The sequence below is a fragment of the Echiichthys vipera genome (genome assembly GCF_963691815.1).
Source record: "Echiichthys vipera genome assembly, chromosome: 5".
Taxonomy (NCBI): domain Eukaryota; kingdom Metazoa; phylum Chordata; class Actinopteri; order Perciformes; family Trachinidae; genus Echiichthys; species Echiichthys vipera.
Window position 1 is genome coordinate 2,836,787 of NC_139830.1, and position 22,620 is coordinate 2,859,406.

At 46.4% G+C, this 22,620-nt stretch overlaps 2 protein-coding genes across 2 annotated transcripts in view; one reads left to right on the forward strand and one right to left on the reverse strand.

Annotated features, from left to right (window-relative positions):
* Positions 1-734: 734 nt before the first annotated feature.
* Positions 735-22,620, forward strand: part of capn5a (calpain 5a) — a 33,688-nt gene continuing 11,802 nt past the window's right edge. Inside the window, exons 1-3 of the mRNA XM_083913834.1 lie at positions 735-930; positions 7,533-7,692; positions 13,633-13,764. Coding sequence (XP_083769960.1) covers positions 7,537-7,692; positions 13,633-13,764 — 288 coding nt within the window. The 5' untranslated portion in view covers positions 735-930; positions 7,533-7,536. The remainder of the gene's footprint in view (positions 931-7,532; positions 7,693-13,632; positions 13,765-22,620) is intronic.
* On the reverse strand, positions 20,122-21,604 carry ompa (olfactory marker protein a; the record flags this gene model as incomplete). Its single annotated transcript, XM_083914127.1, has 2 exons — positions 20,122-20,553; positions 21,536-21,604. The coding sequence occupies 2 exons, from the start codon at positions 21,602-21,604 to the stop codon at positions 20,122-20,124; spliced, it is 501 nt and encodes a 166-aa protein (XP_083770253.1).

Consider the following 22,620-nt stretch of genomic DNA (forward strand, 5'->3'; position numbering starts at 1 on the left):
CCTCTAGGAGCATAAACCTGTGCTAAAGTGCCCTCTAGCACAAAAACCTGTGCTAAAGTGCCCTCAAGGAGCCAAAACGTGTGCTAAAGTGTCCTCTAGGAGCCAAAACCTGTGCTAAAGTGTCCTCTAGGAGCCAAAACATGTGCTAAAGTGGTCTCTAGGAGCCGAAACTTGTGCTAAAGTGCCCTCTAGGACAAAAACGCGTGCTAAAGTGCCCTCATGGGAGCCAAAACGTGTGCTAAAGTGTCCTCATGGGAGAAAAATGTGTGCTAAAGTGCACTCTAGGACAAAAACCTGTGCTAAAGTGCACTCTAGGACAACAACCTGTGCTAAAGTGCCCTCTAGGAGCCAACACGAGTGCTAAAGTGCCCGCATGGGAGCCAAAACATGTGCTAAAGTGCCCTCATGGGAGTCAAAACGTGTGCTAAAGTGCTCTCTAGGACCACAACCTGTGCTAAAGTGCCCCCATAGAAACCCAAACTTGTGCTGAAGTGCCTTCATGGGAGCATAAACGTGTGCTAAAGTGCCCTCTAGGACAAAACGTGTGCTAAAGTGCCCTCTTCAGTGGCACGGACGTGCTATATGTGCCCTGTTTTTTCCATTTTCGCCCCTGCCCTTCAAAAACTCGCGCCACTGACAGGGACCAGGAAGATCTCTGTTTTTTCCACCAATGGTAGACCAACAGTCTTGAGTCGTTCCAATTAGTCCGAGCCGCACCTGAAGGCATCATATTGAGTCTGGCTCCAGCCTCCAGTGAAGTCTCCTCGCGCGTGTGTGTGTGTGTGTGTGTTTGTGTCTTTGACGGTTGTAAACTCACTAAACTCCGGTTGAGGAGCTCCGCACATCACCGGCCTGACAGCACCGACACCCTCCCGGGAGAAGAGCGGGGAGCCACCGGCGGAGCTGCCGTTAAACCGACCGTGTCTCCAGGTAACTGAAGTTTATCACGTTAAAGCTAATTAAGCCCTGGAACCATCTCCGGTCTCCTAGGAAACCGCACTCCCAACCGTCGTTTAACGGTCGCTTTCGAACGTTCGAAACGTTTGAATTTTAACGGCCGTTCAGTTTGATTTTTGTTGTTTTTTAACAAGTTTGATAATTCACAGGTAAAAACGCTTTAATTTAAAGTAAAGTTTCGGTTTCGTTGGATGAAAAAACACAAGTTTGACGGTGACACGCGACATTAAGTGTCCGCGGTTTCATTTCCGCTCTCACAGAAGATGAAAAATGTAAAAGAGCAGAAAAACAAAACACAATTCGCCATAGTTTAAGCTAGCTAGCGTTAACAAACACTTCCGGTGACAACCTTCAAAATAAAATGTAATTATTTGTATTATTATTACGAAAGGTAGAGGGTTTGAGTCCTGCACAGTGCTGGAAGAAGTATTTAGGTATTTTATTTAAATAAAAATAGTGATACTAAAGTCTAGGAATACGCTGTAATAAATAAAAGTATAATTTTTAATATAGATTGCTGTTTATTCTTTCTAATATGGTTCATATGTATTTAACTTCTCCCCACTGTATATAACATATATCAAGTATTAACTTTGTCCTGTTTTCTTTTACGTTATTTAAATTCAAATCAGTCAATCACTCAAAAAGTAATACTGTAAGTAAGTAAAAGTACAAATGTATCAGCATCCAAGTATGGACTTTAGGGCGCCCTCCCACTGTGCCTCCGTCCCGTGCCCCGTGCTTTAGGGTCCTTGTCCCCCCCTCCAGGCCCGTTTGTACTCACACTACCTGGGCCTCGGAGAATGCTTCTTGCTGCCTATACGTCATCACGCCGTAACACGTCACACGCATTGATGACGTCATGGCGATGCGTGGCTTTGTTTCCAGATCTTTCCGTAGACCTCGGAGTTTTTGTGCGTCTTGTCGACTGTTTTTGAATCTTTTCATCGACCAAATCTGCAGTAAACACTCCACCTCCGCATCACACCAACGTGAACCTTTCACCGCCATTGTTTGAAATGTCCGCGCATGGTCCCTCCTTCTTTTTTCTATGTCCCAACAGGAAATTACCTCAGAGCCGCCGTAGGCCTCGTGCTCGTACAAGTGCGCACGCTCGTGCTCGTACATGTGTAAACATGCTTTACTAAAGCCCACCTCTCTCAGACGGGCCGTGGACGACCAGCTGGCCGCTGTTATGCGTGGAGCGGTTGCACTCACACTGGTCAAACGAACTAAGCTTTACCCGAAAAACCTGTTTTGGCGCGGTGCGGAAGGACAGTGTGAGCGCGCCCTTAAGTACCTAAACAATGGGCCATTACACTTCATCTTATGTTACTGCATTATAATTATTGATGCATTATTGTGTACGTCACATAAATGTTGTATCCTAACTGACAAAGGTTGGAGAAATTAATAGCATAACATGCAAATATGCAAGTAAAGCATAATTTTCAGCCTTTTATGTTCGTAAAAAAATATTTTCATCTCGGAAAACGAACACACCGATACCGTTAGATACGGATGGACCTGACGATGAAGTGGCCTGGCTTTAAAGACAATTACATTCATTCAAAAACACTGATTAGAGGCATTTGTGTGGTTCATATTATCGTGCAACTTTCCATTTCTCAGCGCCGTGTTCCCTTTCCTGACAAGACATTATGCTTTTATTTTGAAGGCCATTTCCTGTATCCTCTGCTGACATACTCTGTTTGCCTTCACACAACTAAAAAAAACATGAAGCTCTTCCACTAAAATGTGTCTTAAAGTTCATTTTAACAAAGTGAGACCAAGGAGACTGATGCATTAAGATGCGTTCAGGTACACCAGGTGTGGCCGTGCTGTTCGGTTCACTGTGTCTGAACTCTGTCGCTCAGTTGTCACAGATGTGTGGTAACATGATTATTGGTGCCCACGTGAAACCACACCCATGTTTGGCTGGTTCTCCTCTGTTCTTGCTCCATAATCAAAGCTCAGCCCTGCAGGGGTGGGAGCTAACATTACATAATCAAAATAAGTGTCTATAATCTGCCCAGATTACATTAAAGGGCATGTGCAACGACAATACAGTTATGCCAGCACTTGAAGACACCTTTGATTCTTAAAATATGGCATTGTGAACGACATGAATGATACGGATTTATGGATAAAGGCGTTTTTTTAGTCTGTTTACGTTAAAAAAAGGAAGATAAACCTTTAAGTCGGTCGACTAATCTGTTGAGTTTAGTCGATTACCGTATTTTTCGGATTATAAGTCGCAGTTTTTTTTCATAGTTTGGCCGGGGGTGCGTCCTATGCTCTGGGCGTGCGACTTGTATATGTTTTTTTTCCTTCTTTATTCTGCATTTTCAGCTGGTGAGACTTTTAATCCGACAAATACGGTAATCATTTTATTGCTTTTTTAATGCTGAATAATCTATTTCAAAGAAACTTGGTTAAAACAATATTTAAAGTGGTGTTTTTGTGGAGAAACCAAGCCTCCAACACAGAGACTTCCTGTTTTATCCAAACAGGAAGTGCCAAAAGCGTCAGTTCTCTGAGTGTCCACTAGGGGCAGGTTTCATAACAGAGCAGTTTCTCATTGACCCCCTTGTTAAACATTGGGGGGGGGGGGGGGTTCTTTTCATCGACCAAATCTGCAGTAAACACTCCACCTCCGCATCACACCAACGTGAACCTTTTAAATGTCCGCGCATGGTCCCTCCTTCTTTTTTCTATGTCACAACAGGCGCACAGGAAATGACCTCAGAGCCGCCGTAGGCCTCGTGCTCGTACACGTGCGCACGCTCGTGCTCGTACACGTGCAAACGTGCTTTACTAAAGCCCACCTCTCCCAAACGGGCCGTGGACGGCAAGCGTACCGCTCCTAGACGCGGTACGGTTGCACTCACACTGGTCAAAGGAACCAGACTTTACCCGTGAAACCTGTTTGGGCACGGTACGGATGGACAGGGTGAGTGCGCCCTTAGTCGCCTTATATTTTGGATAATTAAGATACTATGTAAGAAACCAAAGGTGCAAGTAAAGGCACCAACACACGTGCAGCAGCTTCTGGCACCTCTTTATTTTGAGGTGCATGTTTTTGGCCCCGTTTGTTTTGTTAAAAAGTTTCCACTGATGGAAAGCCCAAGAAACTGTTGCTAATTGCTCAAAATGACTGGAACGTAAATACGTATTGAAGCGTAAATACTGTGTTTGTTGAAGACAACCGTCTATGGTTCTGCTTGGTATGGTTTTTTATTTTCCCCGCCTGCTCTGTTCAGTGTCCTCCGTGCGTTTAGCGCCTTAATTGACACAGATGTAATTACGGACTGGCCTGATGAACAGTCTCCATGGTAACCAGCATCCTGACAGTCCTTTACCCGCAGTAAAAGTACTAATACCACACTGTGAAAGGTAAAGTCCTGAATTCAAACCGTTATTTAAGTAAAAAAGAATCAGCTTGTGACGAATCGATGCATTTTGCGTCCGACCCAAGTTGGTTTTTTAAAGACTTTATCTAGATTTAAGAAGGAGATGGGAGGTTTCCACTGGACAGAGATACAAAACGGAGACGTAGTGAAGTACAAGTATAAGGGCGCTCTCACACTGTCCTTCCACACCGGGCCAAAACAGGTTTTTCGGGTCAAGCCTAGTGCGTTTGACCAGTGTGAGTGCAACCGCTCCGCGCATATGTTGTATCCTAGCTGATAAAGGTTGGAAAAATGAGTAGCATAACGTGCAAATATGAAAGTAAAGCATAATTTTCAGCCTTTATGTTGTGTAAAAAAAGATTTTCATCTCAGAAAACGAACACACTCATACAGATAGATACGGATGGAAGGAGGGGAGGTGGAGAGGAAGAGGAGGAGGGGAGGAAGAGGAGGAGGAGAGCAGGAGGAGAGGAAGAGGAGATAAGGAAGAGGAGGGGAGGAGGTGAGGAGAGGAAGAGGAGGAGAGGAGGAGGAGAGGAAGAGGAGATAAGGAAGAGGAGGGGAGGAGAGGAGGTGAGGAGAGGAAGAGGAGATAAGGAAGAGGAGGGGAGGAGAGGAGGTGAGGAGAGGAAGAGGAGATAAGGAAGAGGAGGGGAGGAGGTGAGGAGAGGAAGAGGAGGAGAGGAGGAGGAGATAAGGAAGAGGAGAGGAGGAGAGGAAAAGGAGGAGGGGAGGAAGAGGAGGAGGAGAGGAAGAGGAGATAAGGAAGAGGAGGGGAGGAGAGGAGGAGAGGAAAAGGAGGAGGAGAGGAGGAGGAGATAAGGAAGAGGAGGGGAGGAAGAGGAGGAGGAGAGGAGGAGGAGAGGAAGAGGAGATAAGGAAGAGGAGGGGAGGAGAGGAGGTGAGGAGAGGAAGAGGAGGAGAGGAAGAGGAGAGGAGGAGAAGGGGGAGGACGTGGAGAGGAAGAGGAGTAGAGGAAGAAGAGAGTAGGAGAGGAAGAGGAGAGGGGGAGAGGAGGAGAGGAAGAGGAGGAGGGGAGGGGAGGAAGAGGAGTAGAGGAAGAAGAGAGTAGGAGAGGAAGAGGAGAGGGGGAGAGGAGGAGAGGAAGAGGAGGAGGGGAGGGGAGGAAGAGGAGGAGAGGAGGTGAGGAGAGGAAGAGGAGTAGAGGAAGAAGAGAGTAGGAGAGGAAGAGGAGAGGGGGAGAGGAGGAGAGGAAGAGGAGGAGGGGAGGGGAGGAAGAGGAGGAGAGGAGGAGGAGGTGAGGAGAGGAAGAGGAGGAGAGGAGGAGGGGGAGAGGAGGAGGAGCGGAGGAGGAGGAGCCCACCTCTCCCAAACGGTTGCACTCACACTGGTCAGGCAAACTAGACTTTACCCGTGAATCGTGTTTGGGCACCGTACGGAGTCACAGTGTGAGTGCGCCCGTAGAAATGTCTGCAACAGCTGTATTTTTGGATGGCGAGCACTTGTGTCGTGTAAACTCCTCAGAAACCTCCTTATAGTGAATCTCCTGGTGAAAGCGTCCACCCTCTGATGCTCCAGGTCTGTAGTTTGTGGTCGGGCTCATTGAACCCACACGGGTCCAGTTTATGACCTTCAACACAGTTTATGGACCCAGTCTGCACAAACATTACAACAGTCCGTTTTTTAGCCTCCTTCCAAACAGGCCGCAAGTTTTGAGTTATCACACACACACACACACACACACACACACACACACACACACACACACACACACACAGACACTCACACCGCTTCCTTTTTTATTGTCTCACATTATTTTGCAGACTGGAAGTTGCTTTTAGGACTTCGTTCATTCGATCAGGCACACACACACACACACACACACACACACACACACACACACACACTTTCATCATATGTTTGCTTTGCTGGTGATCCGTAGTCAAACACGACTTCCCAAGTTTCTGTTTGTCATCCTGTCACATGACCAGTGGGATGACCACGTATTGACTCAGTGTGTGTGTGTGTGTGTGTGTGTGTGTGTGTGTGTGTGTGTGTGTGTGTGTGTGTGTGTGTGTGTGTGTGTGTGTGTGTGTGTGTGTGTGTGTGTGTGTGTGTGTGTGTGTGTGGGGGTGCGCGTGTGTCCGTGTGTCCGTGTGTGTGTGTGTGTGTGTGTGTGTTTAAAGTCTTTAAAGTAGTTTTTAGAGGAGGAGGATATCCTTGTTACTAATCCGTGTCCACACTGTTTTACTCTCAGCCTTTATTATTATTATTATTATAGTTTTGTTGTTTCATGTTGATTATAACTCGTATGTTTCAAATATTGGTTTATATGCTGTTTTTTTATTTTACAGAATATATAATGCAGACATTTAGTCATAAATCTATTTGATCTATTTCATTCTTAATGTATGTATTTTATTTTTATTTTATCCTTTATTTAAATGATCAACATCTGACTGACACCGAATTCGTTGTTTATTTAACTATTTATTTTATTTTTTATTTATTCTTGATTTAATCGTCAGCAATTAACTGAAACTGAACATACAGCACAATTAATGTATGTCATTTATTTATTTATTTATTTATTTTAAACGGTCAACAACTGACTGATGCTGAACATGATGTTTATTTAACTATTTATTTTATTTTTATTTATTTATTTAAATGGTCAACAATTGACCAAAACTGAACATGGTGTTATTTTGATATTATTTTATTTTTATTTATTCTTTATTTAAATGATCAACATCTGACTGACACTGAACATGATGTTTATTTATATATTTATTTTATTTTAATTAATTTATTTAAACGGTCAACAATTGACTGATACTGAACTTGTTGTTATTTTTTAATGTTTTATTTATACTTAATGTTTTCAGTCTTGGTTGTCATGGTAATAAAGGATGTATAATAATTTTAAATATTCTTATTATTATTCTTAGCTATGTGATGTGTGTGTGCAGCCTTCTGAGCACCTTTGCAGAGTCACATCGGTGCAAAATCCACATAGATTATCAGTTATTATCAATTATCTGCTGCCGTAGGTCATTGTGCCCTGATTACAGTTCATATAAAACAAAATAAGCACAGGAAAGTTACAGTTTACATCAACAGACAACAAACAAACGAGCCGAGCCTTTCTAAACGTGTGTGTGTGTGTGTGTGTGTGTGTGTGTGTTTGTGTGTGTGCAGCGCGATGGTGGTTCCATACGAGGGCCAGTCCTTCTCTGCGCTCAGGAGGCAGTGTCAGCAGCATGGACGTCTGTTCGAGGACCCTCTGTTCCCCACGGCCGACCAGTCGCTGTTCTACCAAACCAACCGCATCGGCAGAGTGGACTGGAAAAGACCCAAGGTGAGAGAGAGAGAGAGAGAGACAGAGAGAGATGGTTTGGGAATGAGTCCTGACCCCAAGTGAAGGAGTTCAAGTGCCTCGGGATCTTGTTCACGAGTGAGGGGACGATGGAGCGTGAGTTTGGCCGTAGAATTGGAGCAGCGGGGGCGGAGCTGCAGTCGCTCTACCGCACCGTTGTGACCAAAAGAGAGCTGAGGAAGGCAAAGCTCTGGATCTACCCTCAGTCCTGGTTCCTACCCTCACCTGTGGTCATGAAAGCTGGGTCAGGACCCAAAGAACCAGGTCCAGGTCCAAGCGTGTGAAATGTGTTTCCTCAGGAGGGGGTCTGGAGTCTCCCTTAGAGAGAGGGGGAGAAGTTCAGCATCCGTGAGGAACTCGGAGTAGAGCCGCTGCTCCTTTGTGTTGAAAGGAGCCAGTTGAGGTGGTTCAGGATCATCTGGTAAGGATGAACCCTGGGCGCCTCCCTAGGGAGGTGTTCCAGGCACGTCCAGCTGGGAGGAGGCCTCGGGGAAGACCCAGGACCAGGTGGAGAGATTAGATCTCCACACTGGCCTGGGAACGCCTCAGGATCCCCCAGTTAGAGCTGGTTAATGTGGCCCAGGAAAGGGAAGTTTGGGGTCCCCTGCTAAAGCTGCTGCCGCTGAGACCCGACCCCGGATAAGAGGCTGAAGATTCATAAAAATAAAGGTTTTATTTGCACGAGTGCAACAAAAGACAAGATTCAGTGTCCCTCCAGATTTACAGCGTTGGGACAAAAAAAACCTTAAAGTAATCCTGGTTTTCATGTGTTTCCACGTCACTGTCTGCTGTTGCCTGAACGTTCTTTTGTCTTTAAATATTTTGTTTTGTCCAAAAATATTCAGTTGAATGTGAAATCAAACAGAAAAAAGAGGTTTGCTGTTATTTTCAGCAGCATTAGTGGTTAAAAAAGACCTTTGAATGCCTTCACCGTGCTTCCCCCGAGCTAACCACTGTTAGCCACGTCCGGCTGTTAGCGACTCTACCGGGATTTCTACATTAATAGTTAAAAAACTGTCTCGATAGTTTATTTGATGCATGTAAGCGCCGAAAAAGACTTAAAGCAGAATCTAATCAGGGTATTTTAACCTGCACATAAAGGCGCATCCGTGGTTTCCTCCTTACACAACGACCGCAAAGTCAGCAGACATGAATAAGTTGTTGAGCGAGCCGATCAGCTGCGGAGGCAGGAGGTGGGGAACGGGTGACGGGGACAATAGAGCGCACACATGTGGACAGAGGAGTAGTGTGAGCAGCACAGGGAGAGGAATCTCTGGAATTTACTCAATGAAATCCAGTCAAACACCAAAGATCTGTTTCAGGAAACACACGAGCAGAACAACAACATGTGTCCGGAGTCAGTTACTGAGCGGAGGCTGCAGGGACTGAAATATGTTATAATACAATCTAGGAACAGCAAAAAAACCTGCTATTCAAACTCCTTTAAGGGCGCACTCACACTGTCCATCCGTACCGTGCCCAAACAGGTTCCACGGCTAAAGTCTGGTTCCTTTGACCAGTGTGAGTGCAACCGTACCACGTCTAGGAGCGGCACGCTTGCCGTCCACAGCCCGCTAGGGAGAGGTGGGCTTTAGTAAAGCACGTTTGCATGTGTACGAGCACGAGCGTGCGCACGTGTACGAGCACGAGGCCTACGGCGGTTCTGAGGTCATTTCCTGTGCGCCTGTTGGGACGTAGAAAAAAGAAGGAGGGACCATGCGCGGACATTTCAACAATGGCGGTGAAAGGTTCACGTTGGTGTGATGCGGAGGTGGAGTGTTTACTGCAGATTTGGTCGATGAAAAGATTCAAAAACAGTCGACAAGACGCACAAAAACTCTGAGGTCTACGGAAAGATCTGGAAACAAAGCCACGCATCGCCATGACGTCATCAATGCGTGTGACGTGTTACGGCGTGATGACGTATAGGCAGCAAGAAGCATTCTCCGAGGCCCAGGTAGTGTGAGTACAAACGGGCCTGGAGGGGGGACAAGGACCCTAAAGCACGGGGCACGGGACGGAGGAACAGTGGGAGCACAGTATAACAACATCCCCCTCTGCAGCAACATGTAGCTTGCATACAGACACACATGCTGCACACCCACAGAAAGCTAAGAATCTCTTCTACATGCTCATGTAAACCATTCAGATAACCAACAAACACAGATACAACAGCGAGCGATCAAACAACGCGAGGCGAAAACACAGAAATACGAGCGACAGACAAATAAAGCTGGTGCAGTGGCTGCTCTGCTATGGAGTGGATGCAGTGAAATCTTGCTGACATCAGAGTCTCCACCTTTATTGAAATACCAAGATCTCATCTTCAGCCTCTTATCCGCGGTCGGGTCTCGGGGGCAGCAGCTTTAGCAGGGGACCCCAAACTTCCCTTTCCCGGGCCACATTAACCAGCTCTAACTGGGGGATCCTGAGGCGTTCCCAGGCCAGTGTGGAGATCTAATCTCTCCACCTGGTCCTGGGTCTTCCCCGAGGCCTCCTCCCAGCTGGACGTGCCTGGAACACCTCCCTAGGGAGGCGCCCAGGGTTCATCCTTACCAGATGATCCTGAACCACCTCAACTGGCTCCTTTCAACACAAAGGAGCAGCGGCTCTACTCCGAGTTCCTCACGGATGCTGAACTTCTCCCCCTCTCTCTAAGGGAGACTCCAGCCCCCCTCCTGAGGAAACACATTTCAGACGCTTGGACCTGGACCTGTTCTTTGGGTCCTGACCCAGCTTTCATGACCACAGGTGAGGGTAGGAACCAGGACTGAGGGTAGATCCAGAGCTTTGCCTTCCTCAGCTCTATTTTCGTCACAACGGTGCGGTAGAGCGACTGCAGCTCCGCCCCCGCTGCTCCGATTCTCCGGCCAAACTCACGCTCCATCGTCCCCTCACTCGTGAACATGATCCTGAGGGACTTGAACTCCTTCACTTGGGGTCAGGACTCATTCTCTACCTGGAGTAAACAATCCACCGGTTTCCTGCTAATACCAAGATGATGCACATAAAGCTTGTAATTACAGAGATGTACCCTGTTTATCCTGAGCATGTCATTTTGGAGCAGGAACCTCAAAAAGGGCCTCAGGGACGAACAGGTTCAGTCCTTTCTGCGTGTGAGGATCTGAGCAGCTTAATAATTAAACCTGGACCCGTAACAGTTCATCAGTGTTATCCATCGGCCCAGGGAGCGGGAGAGAGAGGGAACACCGGTAAACGTTAAACCGTCTCTGAGGCGTTTCATCCCCGGAGGAACTGCGTGTTTGTCAAAGGGATGAAAAACCACATTTTGTGTTTAAGGGAGAAAAGAGGAGGATGAAGACATGTTAAAGGAGAACCACCCAGGCTAGAGTGAGTGTGTGTGTGTGTGTGTGTGTGTGTGTGTGTGTGTGTGTGTGTGTGTGTGTGTGTGTGTGTGTGTGTGTGTGTGTGTGGTGTGTGTGTGTGTGTGTGTGTGTGTGTGTGTGTGTGTGTGTGTGTGTGTGTGTGTGTGTGTGTGTGTGTGTGTGTGTGTGTGTGTGTGTGTGTGTGTGTTGTGGTTTATGGTACTGTGTGTGTGTGTGTGTGCGTGCGTGTGTGTGTTGTGGTTTATGGTACTGTGGGTGTGTGTGCGTGTGCGTGTGTGTGTGTGTGGTTTATGGTACTGTGTGTGTGTGCGCGTGTGCGTGTGTGTGCGTGTGTGTGTGTGTGGGCATATACATTATGTCGACTCAAAATAGCGACCTCTAATTTTGGGAATCACACAGTGAGAAGCCTTTGAGATTATTTTTGTAAAGATGTTTAATTGAAAGAAGATGTTTAAGTTACTGTGCTAAAATATGAAATGGATAAAAAATCAAAAACACAACAGCCAAATAGAAAACACAACAGAGAGAGAGAGAGAGAGAGAGAGAGAGAGGAGAGAGAGAGAGAGAGAGAGAGAGAGAGAGAGAGAGAGGAGAGAGAGAGAGAGAGAGAGAGAGAGAGAGAGAGAGAGAGAGAGAGAGAGAGAGAGAGAGAGAGAGAGAGAGAGAGAGAGAGAGAGAGAGAGAGAGAGAGAGAGAGAGAGAGAGAGAGAGAGAGAGAGAGAGAGAGAGAGAGAGAGAGAGAGAGAGATAGAGACTGTATATACAAGTAAAATAGTGTACAAAACACAACATATACTGTGTAGTACTAATACATACTCTGTGTGTGTGTGTGTGTGTGTGTGTATATATATATATTTTAAACATGGAGCAAGGAAATGCAAGACTTAAAAAAACAACAATAACAAACTAATATCTCCGTAGCAACGACCTTAAACAGTCCTCTGACACTTTGGGAAATGCACTGATTCATTATTTTTCTGTCTTTCCATAAACTTAGATCAGAAGATGGATCCCGCTAACATCTGCTCGCTAAATATGAAGCTGGAGTAGAAGCAGCTAGTTAGCTTAGCGTAGCTTAGCTTAGCTTAGCACAAAGACTGGAAACAGGGGGAAACAGCTAGCCTGCCTCAAAACCCTGCCCGGCTCAAAACCTGCCTGGTTCAAAACCCTGCCTGGCTCAAAAACCTGCCTGGTTTAAATCCCTGCCTGGTTCAAAACCCTGCCTGGCTCAAAAACCTGCCTGGTTCAAAACCCTGCCTGGCTCAAACCCTGCCTGGTTCAAACCCTGCCTGGTTCAAAACCCTGCCTGCCTCAAAACCCTGCCTTGCTCAAAACCTGCCCGGCTCTAAAACCTGCCCGGCTCAAAACCTGCCTGGTTCAAAACCCTGCCTGGCTCAAACCCTGCCTGGTTCAAACCCTGCCTGGTTCAAAACCCTGCCTGGCTCAAACCCTGCCTGGTTCAAAACCCTGCCCGGCTCAAAACCCTGCCTGGCTCAAAACCCTGCCCGGCTGCACCTGTGAAGCTCCCTCGTCTGTTGAGACATGACATGAGCCTCATGTAGCGTCCGTCTCCACGTGGTTGTTGGTCTCTCTGGGTGTGTGCCCACGGGTTGATCCCCGCCCTATCATTTGGCTGCCGTCCTGATCGTCTGTCTCGCCTCATACGCTCTGTGGTTTGTTCAGAGGGATCCAGGATCTCTCTCGGAGGGTGTATTTGTGTCTTTCACCCTGTCTTTACCGTATGGTGCTCTGGCTAACGCCCTCTCTGTCACATTCATCCATAACGGGCCGCTGCCCACTACGACCACATCTTTCTACCAGTGATGTAAAGTAACATACGTGCATTTACTCAGGTACAAGGACAATTATTCAGGACCCAAAGAACCAGGTTGCGGGTTCAAGCGTGTGAAATGTGTTTCCTCAGGAGGGGGTCTGGAGTCTCCCTTAGAGAGAGGGGGAGAAGTTCAGCATCCGTGAGGAACTCGGAGTAGAGCCGCTGCTCCTTTGCGTTGAAAGGAGCCAGTTGAGGTGGTTCAGGATCATCTGGTAAGGATGAACCCTGGGCGCCTCCCTAGGGAGGTGTTCCAGGCACGTCCAGCTGGGAGGAGGCCTCGGGGAAGACCCAGGACCAGGTGGAGAGATTAGATCTCCACACTGGCCTGGGAACGCCTCAGGATCCCCCAGTTAGAGCTGGTTAATGTGGCCCGGGAAAGGGAAGTTTGGGGTCCCCTGCTGGAGCTGCTGGAGCTGCTGCCCCTGAGACCCGACCCCGGATAAGAGGCTGAAGATGAGATGAGATAAATATATATTTTATGGAGAAGCAATACTTTCATTCTGTACCCCTCAAAACGCCCCATGGGTGGATTATTTTATTATTTTTTAAATGTGGCTTTTAATAAAGATTCTACATATTCAACCTTTAATGTTGGCAGATTGTCTTGCCATCATTTTTCCAAATGCAGCTGAAGCGTTGGATCATTTGCAGCACCCGTCCTTTTGTCTTTAACTTCATAAGTCAGGGGGAAATGATCTGAAAGCAGAATTAAACCGATTGTACTCGTCTTTATTCTTGCAGGAGTTACGCAGCAATCCCCGTCTGATCGTGGACGGCATCAGCGCCCACGACCTGCACCAGGGCCAGCTGGGAAACTGCTGGTTCGTCGCCGCCTGCTCCAGTCTGGCCTTCAGAGAGGCGCTTTGGCAGAAGGTGAGACACAGAGCTGTGTTTATTCTCTACGGCCTCAGTCAGGAGCGCTCTTCATGAGGTAAAGGTTTGAATCCCTGTAGACCGTACGGCCTCAGACAGGGGCGCTCTTCATGAGGTAAAGGTTTGAATCCCTGTAGAGCGTACGGCCTCAGACAGGGGCGCTCTTCATGAGGTAAAGGTTTGAATCCCTGTAGACCGTACGGCCTCAGACAGGGACGCTCTTCATGAGGTAAAGGTTTGAATCCCTGTAGAGCGTACGGCCTCAGACAGGGGCGCTCTTCATGAGGTAAAGGTTTGAATCCCTGTAGAGCGTACGGCCTCAGACAGGGGCGCTCTTCATGAGGTAAAGGTTTGAATCCCTGTAGACCGTACGGCCTCAGACAGGGGCGCTCTTCATGAGGTAAAGGTTTGAATCCCTGTAGACCGTACGGCCTCAGACAGGGGCGCTCTTCATGAGGTAAAGGTTTGAATCCCTGTAGACCGTACGGCCTCAGACAGGGGCGCTCTTCATGAGGTAAAGGTTTGAATCCCTGTAGACCGTACGGCCTCAGACAGGGGTGCTCTTCATGAGGTAAAGGTTTGAATCCACGTGGACCGTACGGCCTCAGACAGGGGCGCTCTTCATGAGGTAAAGGTTTGAATCCATGTAGACCGTACGGCCTCAGACAGGGGCGCTCTTCATGAGGTAAAGGTTTGAATCCCTGTAGACCGTACGGCCTCAGACAGGGGCGCTCTTCATGAGGTAAAGGTTTGAATCCCTGTAGACCGTACGGCCTCAGACAGGGGCGCTCTTCATGAGGTAAAGGTTTGAATCCCTGTAGACCGTACGGCCTCAGACAGGGGCGCTCTTCATGAGGTAAAGGTTTTGGATCGGAGTTTTTGTGCGTCTTGTCGACTGTTTTTGAATCTTTTCATCGACCAAATCTGCAGTAAACACTCCACCTCCGCATCACACCAACGTGAACCTTTCGCCGCCATTGTTTTAAATGTCCGCGCATGGTCCCTCCTTCTTTTTTCTACGTCCCAACAGGCGCACAGGAAATGACCTCAGAACCGCCGTAGGCCTCGTGCTCGTACACGTGCAAACGTGCTTTACTAAAGCCCACCTCTCCCAAACGGGCCGTGGACGGCAAGCGTGCCGCAGCTAGGCGCGGTGCAGTTGCACTCACACTGGTCAAAGGAACTAGACTTTACCCGTAAAACGCCCTTGGGCACGGTACGGAGGAACAGTGTGAGTGCGCCCTAACAACACCTTTAAAAAAGATGTACTTTATACACGCCTGTTAACATGTGTATAAATAAAATCACTTCCTTATAATATAATGCAGGTTACTGTTGGCACTTCACTGTGTAAAGGAGCAGTAATCCATAATCACCTGGATTACGCAGAGTGCACACAATGTAAAAGTAAACACACGCCCCGTCACACACATTTGACACCCACGAACACACACACACCCATCAGCACACACTCTTACAAACACCAAACCTTCCAGTTTCATCTCTGTCTGAAGGCTTTTACAGAGGGAGTTCATATAAGATTCACAGTTTGTTCATAAAAACATAAAGAAAATAGACTTTTTTAAAAGATGTTGTTGCCAGAATTTTCCTGGTGAAAGAGCTATCTCTGAAAAGACCTTTGAGGGCGCACTCACACTGTTCCTCCGTACCGTGCCCCAGCACGTTTCACGGCTTAAGTCTGGTTCCTCCTAGAAGCATCACGCTTGCCGTCCGCGGCCCGTTTGGGAGAGGTGGGCTTTAGTAAAGCACGTTTGCCCATGTACGAGCACGAGCGTGCGCACGTGTACGAGCACGAGCGTGCGCACGTGTACGAGCACGAGCGTGCGCACGTGTACGAGCACGAGGCCTACGGCGGCTCTGAGGTCATTTCCTGTGCGCCTGTTGGGACATAGAAAAAAGAAGGAGGGACCATGCGCGGACATTTAAAACAATGGCGGTGAAAGGTTGACGTTGGTGTGATGCGGAGGTGGAGTGTTTACTGCAGATTTGGTCGATGAAAAGATTCAAAAACAGTCGACAAGACGCACAAAAACTCTGAGGTCTACGGAAAGATCTGGAAACAAAGCCACGCATCGCCATGACGTCATCAATGCGTGTGACGTGTTACGGCGTGATGACGTATAGGCAGCAAGAAGCATTCTCCGAGGCCCAGGTAGTGTGAGTACAAACGGGCCTGGAGGGGGGGGCAAGGACCCTAAAGCACGGGGCACTGGACGGAGGCACAGTGGGAGGGCGCCCTAAACTTTTTGCTTCCTAAATAATCTAAGGTAAAGGTTTGAATCCCTGTAGACCGAAAATGACAACTGCTTTGCGCCGGATGTAAGACAGAACGTGTGTGTGTGCGTGTGTGTGTGTGTGTGTGTGTGTGTGTGTTTTCCACTGTTGGTGACCTCATTCCTCCTCCTCCTGGTCTCCGAGGTGCTCTGCAGCTCAGTTTTCCATCAGCTGAAGGGAAACTGCAGCGTGTTTAAGGTGTCAGCGCCTCAGCGGAGCAGCCGGTTGTCTCGTTGTTGTCTCGTTGTTGTCTCGTTGTTGTCTCGTTGTTGTCTCGTCTTTGTCTCGACGCCGTCAACGCTCCAAAAACAAACACTCATTAGATCTTTAGAGCGATTTTAGGTAAACGCCAGACGCAGCAATAATGACAACACACGAGCCGCTCGCCTCCAACCTACACTCACAGAGACGTGTGTAACGCTTTAAGACGTTCAGTACTTACATTAATAAACAAGATTTATACCGGTGACATTTGTTATGTCCTAGTCTCCTCTCCTCTCTTATTTCCTCCCTTCCTAGTCTCCTCTCCTCTCTTATTTCCTCCCTTCCTAGTCTCCTCTCCTCTCTTATTTCCTCCCTTCCTAGTCTCCTCTCCTCTCTTATTTCCTCCCTTCCTAGTCTCCTCTCCTAGTCTCCTCTCCTTATTTCCTCCCTTCCTAGTCTCCTCTCCTTATTTCCTCCCTTCCTAGTCTCCTCTCCTAGTCTCCTCTCCTTATTTCCTCCCTTCCTAGTCTCCTCTCTCATTTCCTCCCTTCCTAGTCTCCTCTCCTCCTTATTTCCTCCCTTCCTAGTCTCCTCTCTTATTTCCTCCCTTCCTAGTCTCCTCTCCTAGTCTCCTCTCCTAGTCTCCTCTCCTCCTTATTTCCTCCCTTCCTAGTCTCCTCTCCTCTCTTATATCCTCCCTTCCTAGTCTCATCTCCTCTCTTATTTCCTCCCTTCCTAGTCTCATCTCCTCTCTTATTTCCTCCCTTCCTAGTCTCTACGTGTGTTTTAACTCATTATTCAAAGATTATAATTCAACTTTAAACTGATGGCGGCTGATATGGTGATGTTTCTTTTCCCCATTTAATGAAATTAGACCTTTTATTTGTGGATTATTCACCATTTAGTGCCGACATGCGTCTGCAAACGTCCTCAGAAAGCTGCTGACCTAAAGAAAAACGATAATTAAAGAAGAATATTCAACAGTATTACGCAGAGAATCCATTATGTCGTCGACCGACTGTTGAGATGAACAGAGAAAATCAGGAAAACATAAAAAACACGGCTAAATAAACATGTTTAGTATCATTTAAATAAAGAAAAATGACAAATAGAATAAAAGCTAAAGCCTCATTTGTTTCATTTTAAATATTGTTCCTGCAGCATATAAGTGATTTGACCTTTAACCCAAACCAAAAAGATCATTTTAACTCTTATTTTGTGTTATTTCTGACTGAATTGAGGAAACCGGCCCTGCTGTGGTCCTTGTTTCCTCCTGTTTCAGTGTAACTCAGTGAAAGTGCAGAAGCAGAGCTGCAGAGAGGAAGAGAAAGGAGCCAAATCCCGTCGTTTGGCTCCGGTGTGACGGAAAAATCACTGGGAACAAAACTGGACTGTTGTGATTCAGGAAGAGACGATTCTGCAGCTGTGAACACGACAGCTGTTGCTCCTCAGTCACACGGAGACTCAGACTCTCATTTCCTCCTCTCCTAGTCTCCTCTCCTAGTCTCCTCTCCTAGTCTCCTCTCCTAGTCTCCTCTCCTAGTCTCCTCTCCTAGTCTCCTCTCCTAGTCTCCTCTCCTAGTCACCTCTCCTCTCCTATTTCCCCCCTTCCTAGTCTCCTCTCCTAGTCTCCTCTCCTCCTTATTTCCTCCCTTCCTAGTCTCCTCTCCTAGTCACCTCTCCTCTCCTATTTCCCCCTTCCTAGTCTCCTCTCCTCTCTTATATCCTCCCTTCCTTGTCTCCTCTCCTCCTTATTTCCTCCATGCCTAGTCCCCTCTCCTAGTCTCCTCTCCTCCCTTATCTCCTCCCTTCCTACCCCCCTACGCCCCCTCCCCCGTGCAGTGACACCAATAATAATCAGCACCCATGAGGACACACACACACACACACACACACACACACACACGTCGATGTTTAATAGATGTCACCCCATTGATCTGTGTTTTTCTGTCAGGCTGACGAACATGTGATGTGAACATTTCATATTCTGTTCACTGCTCCTCGTTTTCTGCTGTCGTTGCCCGCGCGACGAACTAAACACAACAACAACAACAACAACAACTCAAACACACACTTTCACAACACAAGGCCTGCTTTATTTACAAGAGGAAGTGATTTTGATCCAAAAGTCCTGAACAATAAGTTGCTGATTATGAAGTTTCAACATCATCGGATGATTTTATCAGCTATTTTTAGTCATTTAGCATCTTTTTGTGGTGGTTTTGCATCAATTTTTAGTCATTTTGCATCTTTTTGTGGTGGTTTTGCATCTATTTTTAGTCATTTTGCATCTTTTTGTGGTGGTTTTGCATCTATTTTTAGTAATTTAGCATCTTTTTGTGGTGGTTTTGCATCTATTTTTAATCATTTTGCATCATTTTGTGGTGGTTTTGCATCTTTTTTTAGACATTTTGCATCTTTTTGTGGTTTTGTATCTATTTTTAGTAATTTTGCATCTTTTTGTGGTGGTTTTGCATCAATTTTTAGTCATTTTGCATCTTTTTGTGGTGGTTTTGCATCTATTTTTAGTCATTTTGCATCTTTTTGTGGTGGTTTTGCATCTATTTTTAGTCATTTTGCATCTTTTGCGGTGGTTTTGCATCTATTTTTAGTCATTTTGCATCTTTTTGTGGTGGTTTTGCATCTATTTTTAGTCATTTTGCATCTTTTTGTGGTGGTTTTGCATCTATTTTTAGTAATTTAGCATCTTTTTGTGGTGGTTTTGCATCTATTTTTAATCATTTTGCATCATTTTGTGGTGGTTTTGCATCTTTTTTTAGACATTTTGCATCTTTTTGTGGTTTTGTATCTATTTTTAGTAATTTTGCATCTTTTTGTGGTGGTTTTGCATCTATTTTTAGTCATTTTGCATCTTTTGCGGTGGTTTTGCATCTATTTTTAGTCATTTTGCATCTTTTTGTGGTGGTTTTGCATCTATTTTTAGTTATTTTGCATCTTTTTGTGGTTTTGTATCTATTTTTAGTAATTTTGCATCTTTTTGTGGTGGTTTTGCATCTATTTTTAGTCATTTTGCATCTTTTGCGGTGGTTTTGCATCTATTTTTAGTTATTTTGGATCTTTTTGTGGTGGTTTTGCATCTATTTTTAGTCATTTTGCATCTTTTTGTGTTGGTTTTGCATCTATTTTTAGTCATTTAGCTTCTTTTTGTGGTGGTTTTATATCTATTTTTAGTCATTTTGCTTCTTTTTGTGAAGGTTTTATATCTATTTTTAGTGTCTCTGTCTGTCTTTGTCATTTGGTTGTCTATTTCCAATCATTTAGCATCTCTTCCTGGTCGTTTTGCATCTTTATACTAATTTTTGTCTCTTTGTGGTCATTTCTGGTTGCGTTGCCAAGCGTGCGCTGGCTGCACAGACAAAAAAAAACAAAGAAATAACAATGTGGTTTTGAATACCGACCAATTTCACCAATAAAATTAGATTCACCATCTTTCCTGAAACACGTGATCCACTGTTGAGCTCTATAGGGGACGTTAGACGACCGAACACAATGTAAACATTGTAATGATGTAAACACATTTGCAATAGTATCGTCTCTGCACCGATATTTAGGCAGGGCATCGTATCAGATCCTGATTCTGGTGACGTGACAACACTATTAAATAAATGTGTGTGCACAGAAGAAGGTGGATCTGCGATGATGCTGCAGTTACAGGTTAAAAAGAGCAAGAACGACCTTTTATGGGAAATCATTTAAGTTGAATTTCTTTGATTACCTGAAAAAGTGATGCAAAGTTTTCCTTCAGCTCTAGTTTGATGTTTTTTTAAAGGTCGAAGATTGAACCAAATATAAAATATATGACATCCGGTGCTAATTCTACGGACATGAAGTGAAGAGTCATGTGTCTGCTGTGAACTCTACCGAGCAGCTGACATGTGCGGCCTCGGCAGCATCCTTGAAGGCAAACAGGAAGTACATGACCTTCCTGACCTTGGCCAGCTCCGCGATCCTCTCGCCGAACTCTTGCATGTCCGCCTCCAGCCACTTGAGCGGTGAATCCTCCGGGTCCTCTGCGTTCCGCCAAAACGTCCCGATGGGTTCCAGCAGCTGACGGGTCATCAGGTTGGTGAGGTCGGGGGTCCAGTGTTGGCAGATCCCCGTGATGGTGACGCGACCGTGGGAGGCGAGGGAGAAGTACCAGCGGGAGAAGCTCAGCTCCTGGGTGGGGAAGTCCAGCCGATACACGGCCTCGTGGGGGAGAAGCAGGCGCTCGCCGTCCTGACGCTTCTGCCCCGAGCGCTGCAAGGACGACACGCGGAGACGCATCATCTGCAGGGGAAGTAAAAGAACGCACAGGAAGAGAAGAGAGGAAAAGGAAATCGAGATCAGTTGGAGAAGAGTAGTTATTTTCCCGTAAACAGAGTTTTTGTGTGAACAACCTTCCAGCTTTGTTCCCAGAAACACATTTTAATGCACAGTTTTGATGATCTGCGCTAGAAAAGCTTTATAGAAACGGCAAATTTACTGTAAAGCCCTGTTCAGACGGGACTAGTTTAACGTGGGGACGTGGGGTAAGGTCATTTTCCCCAGAGTCTTCAGTCCTGAATGCTCCACGTCTGTGATTATTCTGCAGAAAGTCGTTTTTCACCTTCTGTAAAACGTCAAACTCCTCCCGTCTGAATACGACCCTCTGTAAAACACATGTTGACGTCCGTCCCCTCCTATTAATACGGAGTTTACATTCATTTTTGAGCACGGAGGCGCCTGAAAAAGCCCTTTTTTAGATGATCGATTCTCTCCTTTAGTTTCATGTTGAGTTAGTTTTGTGATCGCAGGAAGCTGCGGAGCACGCGCATGCAGACAGGGAGGTGACACACCAGTGACCCCTCCACCTCTGGGAGAATACGGGGATTTATCACCCTTTTATATCACAGACGTCCTGAGGGGAGACTACTTTACCCCACGTCCCCACATTCAACTCTGCTGTAGCCTCTTTTAATCGCTCCAAACCAGTTAAAGTCAACATTAATTAAAGTTCTGTTGAAATCAATTCAAAGGGGGTCAGGAGATATAAGAGACGGGCAAATAAAGCTCAGCAAGACTTTGATTTTAAAGTAATCCAAAGTATTCAGAGTAATCTAATGGACTAAATACGTTTTAGGGCACGCGCTCAGTGATCTGACACCACAGCCTCAGCTCTGATCTTTACACGTTCAGATATTTCGTCTTAAAAGTGAAATAAAAAACCGTATATTGTGATAACGGACGCTGTGAGAAGGGAGAAGGTGTCGTTTGGCAGTGAGGAGCTCACCTTCGTCAGCGCGGCGTCCTCTTTAAACGGCAGCGCCAAAGTGTTGGAGGAGTCTTTGGCGTTGTCCATGTCCGACTTCGAGGTTTTGCACGATGAGATGAAGGGATGCTGTGATAGATGGAGCTCCCAGAGTTTTGAATCTCTCTCTCTCTCTCTCTCTCTCTCTCCCTCTCTCCCTCTTTTCTCATTGGCTCGTTCGCCTTCTCTACCTCCCCTCCCCTCCCCTCTCCAACTTTTTCCATCACACAGTGGCAGGTTCTCACTTTTGTCCCCTCCCATCCCCCCCGTCTCCTGCCCACGGGACAGTTTTGTCCGGACGCATCGATCAGCCCCACAGCACACGAGAGAGTGTGAGGGGAGGCATCGGGAGATCGGATCAATGCAAAAACAGCTTTCAAACCTTGTTTTAAAGGCTCACGTGTGACATTTCTGCACCAATACTCTCATTTCTGACACTGACGCCACAAAAAAAGGACTTTTCTGAGTCATTTTAAGGTTTTCAGGATGTGCAAACTCCATGGATCGGGTTTAAAATGTATGAATTGCAAATGAAAATACACTCCAAGGGGTTTTTTTTGTGTTTTTTTTAAGGCGTTAAGTAGGTGGGTGATGTGTGAGGGTGCTAGGCAACAGGAGGCGCCGATGACGTACGAGAGGGAACTCTGGGAGTTTCCTGGGGGCTTCTGGGAGCTCGACTGGTTTTGGCTCAGTGGACCAGTCATTTATTTATATCGCTGACTTCAATGAGGAGTGTTACTGTGTGTGTGTGTGTGTGTGTCGTCAGTAGGGATCTCAGCTCAGGATACGGGTAGATGGCATTCCCTTGTAGACAACTTTGGACGCCCTCGGGTTAATTGAGGGGAAACGAGTGGAAAAAGCAAATGTTTCTCAACTTTTTAGGAATCAACAAACGGACAGAATCGAACAAACGATCTTGTCAGAGGCTTTTATTGTTTTAGGTGAATATTTGTCGGCTTCTAAGACTCTGGAATAAACACCGTTGGTCGACGCTTTTGCTTCTAAATTGGTTTTATTTCATTATATCATCTGTGTGAATGGTACAGAGTGGGAATGGGGGGGGGTTG